The sequence below is a fragment of the Perca flavescens genome, chromosome 12 (genome assembly GCF_004354835.1).
Source record: "Perca flavescens isolate YP-PL-M2 chromosome 12, PFLA_1.0, whole genome shotgun sequence".
In the NCBI taxonomy this organism is placed as follows: domain Eukaryota; kingdom Metazoa; phylum Chordata; class Actinopteri; order Perciformes; family Percidae; genus Perca; species Perca flavescens.
In genome coordinates this window covers 16,569,609-16,583,213 of record NC_041342.1, presented here as the reverse complement: position 1 = coordinate 16,583,213, position 13,605 = coordinate 16,569,609, and the positions used below count along the sequence as shown (strand labels likewise).

Below are 13,605 nucleotides of genomic sequence, written 5' to 3'. Positions count from 1 at the left end.
ATAACACAAAGAAATTTAATATTTAATTTTAAAAAAAGAATTTCAGCTGTACAACATAAATACCAAATAGAATATATAATTCTTCACAACCTGGAAACCTGAAATCTGTTCATCTAATAACTGATCTATAAAGCACTAATGAATTATCTTCTGCCATTAATACAGCCATTGGTTACAACTTATAAACCCTTTATAAAGGGCACCTTATTAGAAAGTACAGTTTACAGTTGCTTATCACCAAACATATTTAAAGACTAAGTGATGTTCAGGGACCTACACAGTATCTCCGCCACAGTGAATTAGAAAGTAAGAGCATGTAACTCTGTTTTCACATCATGGACCAAAAATGGTAGGTGTTTTTGTTTGAGGTGTTGGCACAGCAACACCAATTACACGTGGAATATAACACCAACATATAAAACTCATTATTATCCTACGTGAGGTGGGATTCTTGCTGATGTTTGCTCAGCTTTGCTTTTTCCATTCACACACTTGCCTCTACACACTCCTCGCAGACATCACTGACCCACTCTCACACTGTGCCTCCTGCACTGTCTTTCACTTAGTAACACCGGAGTTTGTTTAGTCCTTTCTCTTTACCTGTCAGCACTTCCCATTGCCCGTAACTTTTACTTTATGTACATTTTCCAAGGCAGCGGGTTCAGTGAAAACGCCTCATTTCACACCGCGGAGTCGATCCCTCAAGGAAATCATTGACTAGTACTAAACTTTGCCATCATCACTCCCTCTCTGGCTTTACATTACAGGCCTGGAAGTGACCCTCAACTGGTAATTCTGCTCGTTTTTCACTGGTTTGTTATGTAAATAGTTAAGGAGGTGTAATAATACCTAAACTCTTAGATAGTGGCAAACATTATCTCTCTTACTTTAACTTTTTTTGGCCTAATTGAATTGCCTGCTCCGTGCATAGGGTTCACAGACACATGCTGTAGCTTTGTAACTGCTGGTGTTATTCATATACTCACACAACCATATATAAACAAAGGCAGCTCAGTCCATGTGGTATAGATTAATTTCAAAATGCTAAAGCAAAACAGAAAACTTTACAAATAATCTATTAGATGCAGTGCTAAAACAATACATTAATTCAATCATTGTTTCCAGCTTTTTAAAATGTAAAGATTTGCAGTTGATAAGTAATAAAAAAAAAAATTTCACAGCTGGACTATCAAATGGGACAATATATAAACCAATTTTAGCTTATCACTGATATGTTGGCACAAGAAACTGAAGTACAGAAATGCCAAAAATATGTCAGGTAATTTACAAACAGTGTCACCATTACAAAGTTTGTCCAACAAAGAGTACTGAGTTTTTTTAACTGTAAAATGTTCCCTTCTTTCCTTAACAAAAAAATAAATGGAATTCTTCAAGCTTTTCTAGTATGCCTTAAAAATGATTATTGGCCGATATATTATTGATATATACATTATTTTTTTTACTTTCAACTCTCAAAAGTCCACTATCAGGGCTCTTGTTGTTGCCCTATTTAGATGGTTTTTTTCACTTATCAGAGACATTTTTGCAACTTCTGCACACATTCACAGTAGAATAGAGCCATACTATTCAGTAACCCTCCGCCTACTTCAGTGGCATGGATCCACCCATTCTCACCTGACTTCATTCACTTCTAATTAAGGGTCTATTCTCACCTGACTTCACTCACTCCTAATCAATGGTCTACTCTAGAAGTCCTGCCCATTTCCTTTGTTTTGGCTGGCAGCCACATGAAGCAGCATGTGAGGGCCCCCTGTGCGTGATAAAAAAAAAAATACATAACCGTCAAGCCTCATCATCTCCTATCGCTCTAAATGTGTGCATAGTAACAATAAATATCAGTTATTCCTCCTACATTCTTATTGATGTACAACGGTGATACTCGATCTCCTATGAACCAATCCTATAGATTCTAAACATGTAATAACAACTAACTAACAATAATGTCAAGATCAATATTTTCCAAAAGAAAGACTCTCTTTGGTGTTTCAACTGTTGAACAAAATCTTTAAAAAATTTAGTATATACAAGTTACCAAAATGAAAACGGAAAAGTGTTTTGGCAATTTTCAGCCAGTGTCTGTTTATCATCTTCACTCCACAATGCTAACAGGTGCTGGCTACGTTTGTGTATGTACTAACCATGAATGTGTGTGTGTGTGTGTGTGTGTGTGTGTGTGTGTGTGTGTGCGCGCATGTGCACATGCATACAGGCACTTACTACCTTAAGTCAACACCTACAAGAGCCAGTCGTGGCTGAACGCGCCCAGGCAGAAAAAGCACAAAAGCCACAGTTTCTCCATTAGCCTGAACTTGCAGGTTGTGTGGTCTGGTGTCTCGTAGATCACAATTTACCCCCCTCCTCCTTCTCCTCTTTTTTCCCTCTTCTCCGAACTTCCCCTATTCCCACTGGTCAATTACTCTAAACGAATGCCAATCATTCCGCCCAGCTGTTGGCTCAAACAAAGCCTCCTGTAGACAAAACCACCGCTGTCTACGAACGTAACCTACAAGAGACGGACAAGACAATGTCGGACATGAACATGTGTCCTGGAACAGTTCAGCTGTCATGAAGACAAACTACTGTGCTCACCTGAGATTAATCTGTACGTATTTAAAAAAAATCAAACATTGAGTTTTTGTAAGAAATCAAACTCGTCAGTGCTGATCTACTTTTCTCTCTTTCACTTTTTCCTTCTGCCTTCACAGTGTTTAAAATGCTCCTTTTTGGGGCTTTTCTCAGAAATGTTGGATGAACTTCAGACCACCCTGCCCAAGTCCCATCTGGTGTATCACAGCCCAAGCCATGCCAGAGGTTGTAGGAATGTGTATGTGTGTGGTGTTTTCCCTCTGGCCCACTCCAACTATAGCTGACAATGTGCTCCACAGCTTAAACTTGAATAATTGAAGAAACCATGAATCAGTGTCAAATGACTCTCTGGTACAAAGAGTCTCCAGGCTATTGTCCACCTCCAAGAAGTTCAGAAGACACTAAATTCTGCACTGAACTCAGATATTTTCTCCCCAACACAATTCATTCCCCAAGTCCTTAAAACCAGAGAGGAAAGAAGTAAACTATTATCTACGAGGCTAAAATAAGATTAGTCACTGGTTGAAAAGCACTGGTTGTTGTGACTACTCCTAACAATCTGGGGTTGACACAGTACAGTAACATGACAAAACGACTTTGAAAACAAAGTGGTACTGGCCTGGGACTTAGTAAGTCATTATTAGTTGAGTAATGAGCCTTTCAGCGTAGTGGGGATCTCATGCAACATCTAGAAGCACTGCTGTTTACAATGTGAGGGGGGGAAGTCTATATTGTATGACTTAACAGGATATGACCCAATGTTATATCATCTGCTGTCCCTTCTGGTCATTTACAACCCACATACGCTGTGTCAGACTACTCCCACTAACGTATTAATGTACTCTCTTGATATTTTAAATGTGAATGGCATGCTGCATTAGGAATATTTTCTTTTAATTCATTGTATTCTCAAACCACACAAAAAGTTAAACCAGAAAAATATCTGTTTTTTAATTCATAAAAAAGGGGGAAACGTTACTGCTCAGCCTAATTTTTTAATCCACAGCCGTGAATGCATGCGCTGGTAGCTGAGCAGTAGGACTACAGGACCAGGTTTGGGAATGGGAGTGTGGGGCATGGTAAGAGGTTTAACTGCTATGTGAGAACTCAAGGCTTCTAAGGTCAGCAGCTCAGTTATAGTCACTGTGTGACTGGCACAGATTGGGCGCGCAGCAGTGTCCGCATGACTCCCCTGTTCTAGCCTACACCATGGCACAGAGCAGCCCTGTACCAGCGCACCGACGCACCAAACACGTTCAGGCACACATACTGTATTCGGCTTTCACCACTTCGCACACGCAGACACAAGACCCAGACTATGGTAATTTAGTAAGAGAGCAAAACAGTTTGACTATAACCTATAAAGAAGATATTTGCATTTCAGTGTGCAGAGACTGGAAATATCAGGTTTGTTCATTCCTCTTACACTGGGCAAAAGCACTCCTGTGAATAAACCGAGCATGCAAAGTCAAACCACAAAATCCAAAACAAAACAGTTGCTGTTTTGAATCACTCATGCCTCAGTTACTACAAGTGGCTGAGTTAATTAACGGTTATTTGCTCTTACTACTGAATGATTACTTTGGTTCCTGAAAGGCCTACAGAACCCAAATGCAAAATAAAAAAATGCAACATCTTATTGTTTTTAATCTGAAATATTGAAGTTTGAACACTTGTTGTATGATACAATATGGTACTTTATTGTCTGGACTGGAATTCATTTGGCGTCATTCATTTGAACCATCACCTTATCGTGGTGGAGAGGTTTGTGTGTCTCTGTGAACCTGAGGGCTGTGTTGTCTGGAGCTTTGTGCTCCTGGTAGGGTCTCCCAAGGCAAAGTGGTCTCAGGTGAGGGGCCAGACAAAGAATGGTTCAAAAACCCCAATGAAAAAGCTAAGCAGAGATGGAGTGACCCTGCCCGGAGGAAGCCCGGGGCCCCCGTCTGGAGCCAGGCCCAGACGGTGGGCTCGTCGGCGAGCGCCTGGTGGCCGGGTTTGCCACGGAGCCCGGCCGGGCACAGCCCGAACAAGCTACGTGGCAACTCCCTCTCCATCCCATGGGCCCACCACCTGTGGGAGGAACCGTTGGGGTCGGGTGCGATGCCACATGGGTGGCAGTGAAGGTCAGGGGCCTCGGCGGACCAGACCCGGGCAGCAGGCGCTGGCTCTGGGGACGTGGAACGTCACCTCTCTGTGGGGGAAGGAGCCGGAACTGGTGCGGGAGGTGGAGCGCTACCGGTTAGATCTGGTGGGGCTTACCTCTACGCACAGTCTTGGTTCTGGAACCATACTCCTGGATAGGGGTTGGACTCTTTTCTTCTCCGGAGTTGCCCAGGGTGTGGGCGCCGGGCGGGTGTGGGGATACTCACAAGTCCCCGGCTGAGCGCCGCTGTGTTGGAGTTTACCCCAGTGGGACGAGAGGGTCGCCTCCCTCGCCTGCGGGTTGTGGGGGAAAACTCTGACTGTTGTTTGTGCATATGCACCAAACAGGAGTTCGGAGTATTCGGCCTTCTTGGAGACCTTGACTGGAGTCCTGCATGGGGCTCCAGTGGGGGACTCCATTGTTCTGCTGGGGGACTTCAACGCACGTGGGCAATGATGGAGACACCTGGAGGCGTGATTGGGAGGAACGGCCTCCCTGATCTAAACCAGAGTGGTTGTTTGTTGTTGGACTTCTGTGCTAGTCATGGATTGTCTATAACGAACACCATGTTCGAACATAGGGATGCTCATAAGTGTACCTGGTACCAGAGCACCCTAGGCCGAAGGTCAATGATCGATTTCATAATCGTTTCATCTGATCTGAGGCCGTATGTTTTGGACACTCGGGTGAAGAGAGGGGCAGAGCTGTCAACCGATCACCATCTGGTGGTGAGTTGGGTCAGAGGGTGGGGAAGACTCTGGACAGACCTGGTAAGCCCAAACGTGTAGTGCGGGTAAATTGGGAACGTCTGGAGGAGGCCCCTGTCCAACAGACTTTCAACTCACACCTCCGGCGGAGCTTTTCGTGCATCCCTGTGGAGGCTGGGGCATTGAACCCGAGTGGACAATGTTCAAAGTTTCCATTGCTGAAGCTGCAGCGAGGAGCTGTGGTCTTAGGGTCTTAGGTGCCTCAAGGGGCGGTAACCCACGAACACCGTGGTGGACAACGGTGGTCAGGGAAGCCGTCCGACTGAAGAAGGAGTCTTTCCGGGATATGTTATCCCGGAGGACTCGGAGGCAGTTGCAGGGTACCGAAGGGCCCGAAGGGCTGCAGCCTCTGCCGTGAAAGAGGCAAAGCAGCGGGTGTGGGAGAAGTTTGGAGAAGACATGGAGAAGGACTTTCGGTCGGCACCAAAGTGCTTCTGGAAAACTGTTCGCCACCTCAGGAGGGGGGGGGAACCATCCAAGCTGTGTACAGTAAGGATGGGACACTGTTGACCTCAACTGAGGAGGTAATAGGGCGGTGGAAGGAGCACTTTGCAGAACTCCTGAATCCGACTAATCGCCCTCTATGTTAGAGGCAGAGCTGGAGGATAATGGGGGATTGTCGTCGATTTCCCAGGCGGAAGTCACTGATGTAGTCAAACAACTACACAGTGGCAAAGCCCCGGGATTGATGAGATCCGTCCAGAAATGCTCAAGGCTCTGGGTGTGGAGGGGCTGTCTTGGTTGACACGCCTTTTCAACATTGCGTGGAAGTCTGGGACGGTGCCAAAGGAGTGGCAGACTGGGGTGGTGGTTCCCCTTTTTAAAAGGGGACCAGAGGGTGTGTGCCAATTATAGGGGTATCACACTTCTCAGCCTCCCTGGTAAAGTCTACTCCAAGGTGCTGGAAAGGAGGGTTCGGCCAATAGTCGAACCTCGGGTTGAGGAGGAACAATGCGGATTCCGTCCTGGTCGTGGAACAACGGACCAGTTCTTCACTCTCGCAAGGATCCTGGAGGGAGCCTGGGAGTATGCCCAACCGGTCTACATGTGTTTTGTGGATTTGGAGAAGGCGTATGACCGGGTCCCCGGGAGATACTGTGGGAGGTGCTGCGGGAGTATGGGGTGAGGGGTCTCTTCTCAGGGCCATCCAATCTCTGTACAACCAAAGCGAGAGCTGTGTCCGGGTTCTCGGTAGTAAGTCGGACTCTTTTCAGGTGAGGGTTGGCCTCCGCCAGGGCTGCGCTTTGTCACCAATCCTGTTTGTAGTATTTATGGACAGGATATCGAGGCGTGGTCGGGGTGGGGAGGGGTTGCAGTTTGGTGGGCTGGGGATCTCATCGCTGCTCTTTGCAGATGATGTGGTCCTGATGGCATCATCGGCCTGCGACCTTCAGCACTCACTGGATCGGTTCGCAACCGAGTGTGAAGCCGGTTGGGATGAGGATCAGCACCTCTAAATCTGAGGCCATGGTTCTCAGCAGGAAACCGATGGAATGCCTTCTCCAGGTAGGGAATGAGTCCTTACCCCAAGTGAAGGAGTTCAAGTATCTTGGGGTTGTGTTCGCGAGTGAGGGACAATGGAGCGGGAGATTGGTCGGAGAATCGGGCGCAGCGGGTGCGGTATTGCATTCAATCTATCGCACCGTTGTGGCGAAAAGAGAGCTTAGCCAGAAGGCAAAGCTCTCGATCTACCGGTCAGTTTTCGTTCCTACCCTCACCTATGGTCATGAAGGCTGGGTCATGACCGAAAGAACGAGATCCAGGGTACAAGCGGCTGAAATGGGTTTCCTCAGGAGGGTGGCTGGCGTCTCCCTTAGAGATAGGGTGAGAAGCTCACTCATCCGTGAGGAGCTCGGGAGTAGAGCCGCTGCTCGCTGCGTCGAAAGGAGCCAGTTGAGGTGGTTCGGGCATCTGGTAAGGATGCCCCTGGGCGCCTCCCTAGGGAGGTGTTCAGGCACGTCCAGCTGGGAGGAGGCCTCGGGAAGACCCAGGACTAGGTGGAGGGATTATATCTCCAACCTGGCCTGGGAACGCCTCGGGATCCCCCAGTCGGAGCTGGTTAATGTTGCTCGGGAAAGGGAAGTTTGGGGTCCCCTGCTGGAGCTGCTCCCCCCGCGACCCGACACCGGATAAGCGGACGAAGATGGATGGATGGATGGATGGATATCACTTTTCATAGACGTACAAAATGCATCAAACAGTCATGTTTGTGACAGTAATTTCAAAGTTAAAGACGGAAAGTGTTGTTAATTTGCCTCACCTGACAAATATTCCCCAGAAGCATGAGTTTCTGTGCATGTACACACAGCTAATTTATTGCCTGGAGTGAAAAGGTTTGACTCTTGACAACTGACAACCAGTTAAAAGTCATGCAAATGGACCATTTTAATGTGAACTAATCTACTTCAGGGTTAATCACAGCACAGATCGCTTGCCATGCCTAGGCCCATTCATGTTAGCGTATGTCTGACTGTGTCCATTCTCAAACTAAAGCTCAGGCTTTATGGATAAATATGTCTTTTGGGGCAAACCTTAGTCTATTTAATAACACCCATTTGGCAAACACACCATTTGAGTAGAGTATCTGAGTGCATGTCAGGTCAGGCTTCTGTATGATTGTGTTTATGCAAGATGTACGTCCTGATAAAGTCCAGTGAAAGTCTAACCCTGCAGTTTTGAAATGGTATGGACAAATTTCTTTCATCCTTCATGAAATTATTAATCTTTGCAAACAGGTGCATGACATTAAAAATGAAAGACATTTTAAATTGTGAAAATTGACAAAAAAATTATAATAAAACAATGTTAGACATGACAAATGCACAGATATCTCTAAAAGGCCAAAGCCTTATTTAGGGTTTGTCAATCTGCTAATCTTGGCAGGTATGTAAAGTGCCATGTCTCTTTTATCCCCACAAACCAGGCAGAGAAAACTCCTGTGGTCAAGGAGGGAAAACACAGGACATAGTGGTCACACTAACTAGCATCATCTCCTCAATGCCTGACCACTAAAAGTATCTTGAGTTTATATTAGTTTTCCTGTTTTGCAAATTACCCATGTCTCCAGTTCCATCTGCAAAGATCATCATGCGTTACCAACAAGTTTCCTTCAACAGGAGTTTCCTTCCCATATATTCTCACTATCCACCAATTAAGTGCACAGCTGACTGTTGGGACAGTCCTTTTAAAATCAAATATGTCTTAGCTGCGGTCTCCTCGGCATGCTGATGACACCAGAACTGTAAGCGTGATGTGAGCAGGCCAAACACATTTCAAAAGCCTAACCAAGCCATGTAATCTTAAAAATATTCAGAACAACCATGTTATTATACAGTATGAGCCCCATAACAACCCACTACAGACACCACCGAAACCTCCATAACAAAAGGTGTGTACTACTCTGCAAAATTTTGACGATTCAACCTGTTAAATAAACAGTAAGGCTGTGCATTACTTAGTTTAGAGAAGACATGATATTCTGTGCAGAGGGGATTTTTTGCTTTGTTAGTTGAAAGACACTTTGTACATGTCATGCAGGTTGACCACAACTAAGCACACGTAGAAGTATTTTCTTTTCCTAAATTATTTTTTCACAGACTCGGCTGCCTTTACATTTGATGTTTTCTCATTTCATTTCCCACTCTCCTACTGTTACACAAAAAGGTTACAAAGTGCTGATTGAGGACCATCTTGAACTCTCAGAAGGCGCTGCACCGCCCTGTGGCATCCACAGGCATAGCAGGCCTTTCCACGGGGATGTTATAGAGCAGAGCACTCAAAGCACAGCTTAGCTCAAATCCGGATTTATCAAACAGAAATATAAAGAAAACAAAGCTCTCTCTTTTCAGAGGCCATGCAGTCTGTTATCTAAGCCTCCAGGGTTGCATGATCTCACCACGCTACATGGTCACAGCGCCAGTGCTGAGAGAATCCTATCTTCTTGGCTCACAGTAAAGTGATACCCTTTGAGGTGTGGCTGTAGCCACAGGATATCCTATGAAGTTGGGAAATCCCTCTATCAACGGTGCTCCCCGCCCTGCTGCGCGTCAGGGCTAATCAGTCCTTAAGGTCTGGTAATGAGACGCCCGCCACCACTGTCTGCCAGGCATCGCCAGCCTGAGCCCACACTAACTCTGCTGCTCCTAATGAGTGGTAATCACCCAGCAGCTCCCCACAAACCACTGCAGGGATGCCGGCACGCACATGAGGCAGGCAAACCAAAAGACGGGAGGGGAGAAAGAGAAGGGAACCAAAGGAAATGTTTACATGGAGCCTTTTCAAAAACAACTTGTAACATTTCTGTGCGAAAGAAATGTGGCTTCTTTAAACTTTAAAACACACACCGTTTGATACACACCAGGAACTAATTCAGCACAGTGATAAAAAACCTTTTACAGCTGCAAACTGAGAAATCCCTCCTCCACAGTAAATGTACACACATCCCATTTGTTATCCTGTTGTTTTTTGGCATTCTGCCTCACTTAATGGAGCACTGAAAACAATAATATCTTCTGAAAGGGCATCATCTCTGTTCAGGAACTAAATGCCAATACAGTGTTTAAGGATATCACAGTAATTAAACAGCAAGCAAAGGCAACCACTATATTTGCTTCTTCCGGATGCTGCGGTGCCTCTGTGATTGGCTAATCCCAGTTGCATGACTGTGGGCAGCCTTCCTGTATATGTCGCACATGAACTAAATAAAAACAAACTCTTGACTCAGTGTTAGGACTCGCATTCAGCACAGTTTACAAGACCACTGAATGACATGCCTTTTACAAAAACTCAAATTTAAACCAACAGTCGTCTCAGAGAGCCCTCGGAGTCCCGACAGGGTCAACTGAGCAAACAAATTACTTCAGTCTCTGACAGTTTACACAATATCTCATCAAGGTGCTGCAGCCTATCAAATCAAGTAACGAAAGCTCAGCATACATCTCCGATTCAAACTCTAATGATAACGGATTAAGCAGAACCAGCACCTGCCACAACAGGCTGAGGGAAAGAAAATGAGTGCTCACATTCTTGTGGCAAAGGATGACAATTTAAGCGGGTGCTTGACTACGCCAGGAATCCCACCCCACCCTCGACTGCGCAGACTATGGGCAGGAGAGATTGTGTTTATGTTACACTTACGCTCCACCGCACTCTGGAAATTGGGTATGCAACATTGACCCTCTATTTTGAGTAAATCAGTACTCAAGAGGCCCTAGGATGCCTCATGCTCATGGAATATTTATTTGAACAGGTTTGTACTAGTGTGTCCACCAGTCAAAGCCGAGCTGGACTGTGCTGGAGTGTCACCAGTGTCGAGTTTCTGGAAGTTGGCCACGGGGCAGTCACATTTTGTATCTGTGTCACCTGTGCAGGCTCTTTCAGAATGTTTCATGTTCCTCAGCTGCAGGGCTAAATCACTCACTGACACTCATTCATATTTCCTCCTCACTGAGCTGCGGAATAATAAATCTGGGAGTATCGCAACACCACATGTCTCGCTGCACTACACAGGCCACAGATAAAAAAAAAAAAAAAAAAAAAAAGACTGACAGAGGGAATTGAAAACAAGTACTAACTGAATAAGTAAATATGCATTGCCATTAGGACCATTAAGGCTGATGTGAGTGCCAATTTGGCACGTCAGCCTTAATACATACTGCCTGCCAAGGGAGGGAGACAGAAACAGAGTGCAGGGTTAAATTTGTCTTTTTAATGCAACTTTGGAGCTGAAACCAAAGACAGAGAAAGTACTTGATATGTGCATGAGCATTATAGATGACGACGTTGTACTGAGAAGGGCCGAGATATTTCCATCATACAGAGATATTACAGTTGTCGTACAGCATGTTTACATCACTCACATGAGTGCCAACTCTTCGGTCCAACAGCCAAGAGAACAACATTTACCCAGGCATATGAAAAACTGTGTGTAAATCACAACAATCAGGTTTATTCAGACAGTGTGATATCTAGAAAATGACTCAGTACTTTTTTTTGTTTTTAAGTTTTTGTAAGATTTTTATACCAACATACCTTACCTTAAGAAGATAGCCTATACACCCAGGAGAAGCTAAAACCCACTTGAACAGGTAGACAGGTCTATCACACGATTCTAATGGGCCCTTAGGGGACACTTCCTGTTCCCAGATCATTTAACACTCCTGGATCCTGCACAACACCCATGCCTACAGAACTATAAATTTGACTCTGCTGGAAAGGCTTCAAGTGTCATCACTCCACAGTCTACAGCCATTTGTCTCTGTGCACGTCTGCACTGTTTGCAGCCAAGGGGAGCACTAACAACACCCATTAACACAGATATTAGATACTACGGAAAAGCACCCAGATCTTGCTTCTGTTCTGTGACATGCCACCTTGGTACATTTTGTTCTGTCAGTTTGTAAAGATTGTGTTGGATAAAAAGGTGAAATATGGCTGCTCTTCCACCTGACATGCTGACCTAATTTGAACAACCTTGGCTTCCCTGCAGGGTTAATGCTCTTCTGTAACTTAAGAAAAAGCTAAGAGTGCAGTTCATGTGAGTAGGCAAACTGGAGTTCAGTGCATTAAAGTACGCACTCTGAAAGTGGAGGTCATAGTGGGCTACACCTATAATCCAAGGCGTTCCCTGGGAATTACTTACTTTGAAATATACACCCTTGTGCTCTTTCTAAATTAAACGTTATTGTCTATATGGCATGATACATGAAACGCTAAATGTTTCTGATTAATTTCCTAACACGTGTTCCAAGTGTTGTTTAAAGTTGATGGAGGCAGCAGTAAGAAAAGAAAAAAAAAAACCCTGCCAGAGTTGTGTGATGTTTATGCTGGATGGGGGAATTTTCTGTGCAAGCTGAGCAGACGTTTCGGCCACCAGTTCAGTCAGTCAGATTGCTTTATTGTTACCAGCTGTGGAGTCTGAGGCATATACAATCACCTTTCGCTCCGCGGCTGTTTTCAGAGTCGACTAAGGATATGATTTTACAAGTGTTTTAGCAAAATAATCACTCGACCGCTACCTGCCATTCAAACGTGCCAGGGGTTACTTTACAGTGGGCGCTGGCTCAATTGTCAGGGAAAGAATGGGGTGAACTCTCCTTGGCCAACATTACTCCGAGGCTGCATTTACCTTATAATATATGCTGTGTTTATGGGCTTGCTAAGAGGAGACCCTGTTGTCACAGCAGCTTCAGTGAGGCCAAATCATGTGCAGACAACCTGTCGCAGCCCCCAGCTGCGAGGGCCCGCTGAGCGCTGCTCAACCGCCGCCAAATGACACCTCACTGACCCGCGGATATTAATGCAATCGAAACAACTCATAGAACAAATCAAATGTTGTTTTTGCTCCAGAGTCGCTAAATAAAATTGCGTTAAAAAAAAAAAGTTTCAGTAAGTTTAAAGTAGGAACAAAGTTGATACCTGCTTTGTATTTCAGGAACCAATCAAATCAATGAAAGCAGCATCATGGGCCTACTGTAGGCTATGTCTGTCTGTATGTCTGTCAATCCTTACCCGAAATATGCTGCGGTTGGTCCAGGCAAGTTGAGAAGATACACTATGACAGTGAACGATAACCATCCCAGGAGTAGGTGTCCATCCAGCATTTTGCTGCGGCTCCAGGGCAGATCATTTCGTTTCTCCTGAGTAGCTGTGTAAAATCCCTTGTTGAACGTCCAACACTTCTTATACAGAGAGGAGCTGCGCTGCGCTCCTCCCATCAGCACAGAGAGAGAGAGAGAGAGAGAGAGAGAGAGAGAGAGAGAGAGAGAGAGAGAGAGAGAGAGAGAGTAATATGGCATTACATACTACAGAGCTGAACTGATTCACAATTCACTTTCAGGTTCCAGACAGACACATCTTCTCAGTTGTCTTCATTTATGATTGGCATGGCAGTTTCTCCTCTGTGGGCGTTTTAAGCACCATACCGTCAGTGTTTGTGCAGACTGAGGTCAGTTTCAGCTGGCCTGTATTTGATCAAATACTTGTTTATCATCAGTCAGTGACAGTTTATTTCCAGAACAGCAAACCCTGCACTTGTATAAAGCAGGAAAAGCAGGAAAATACAGTCCATGTCCTGCACTGTATGGATGT

At 45.2% G+C, this 13,605-nt stretch overlaps 1 protein-coding gene across 1 annotated transcript in view; it reads right to left on the bottom strand.

Moving 5' to 3' along the window:
* The window catches only part of wnt9a (wingless-type MMTV integration site family, member 9A), a 21,533-nt gene extending 8,343 nt beyond the window's left edge, over positions 1 to 13,190 (bottom strand). The window contains exon 1 of the mRNA XM_028594007.1: positions 13,027 to 13,190. Coding sequence (XP_028449808.1) covers positions 13,027 to 13,118 — 92 coding nt within the window. The 5' untranslated portion in view covers positions 13,119 to 13,190. The remainder of the gene's footprint in view (positions 1 to 13,026) is intronic.
* Between the last annotated feature and the right edge of the window lie 415 nt (positions 13,191 to 13,605).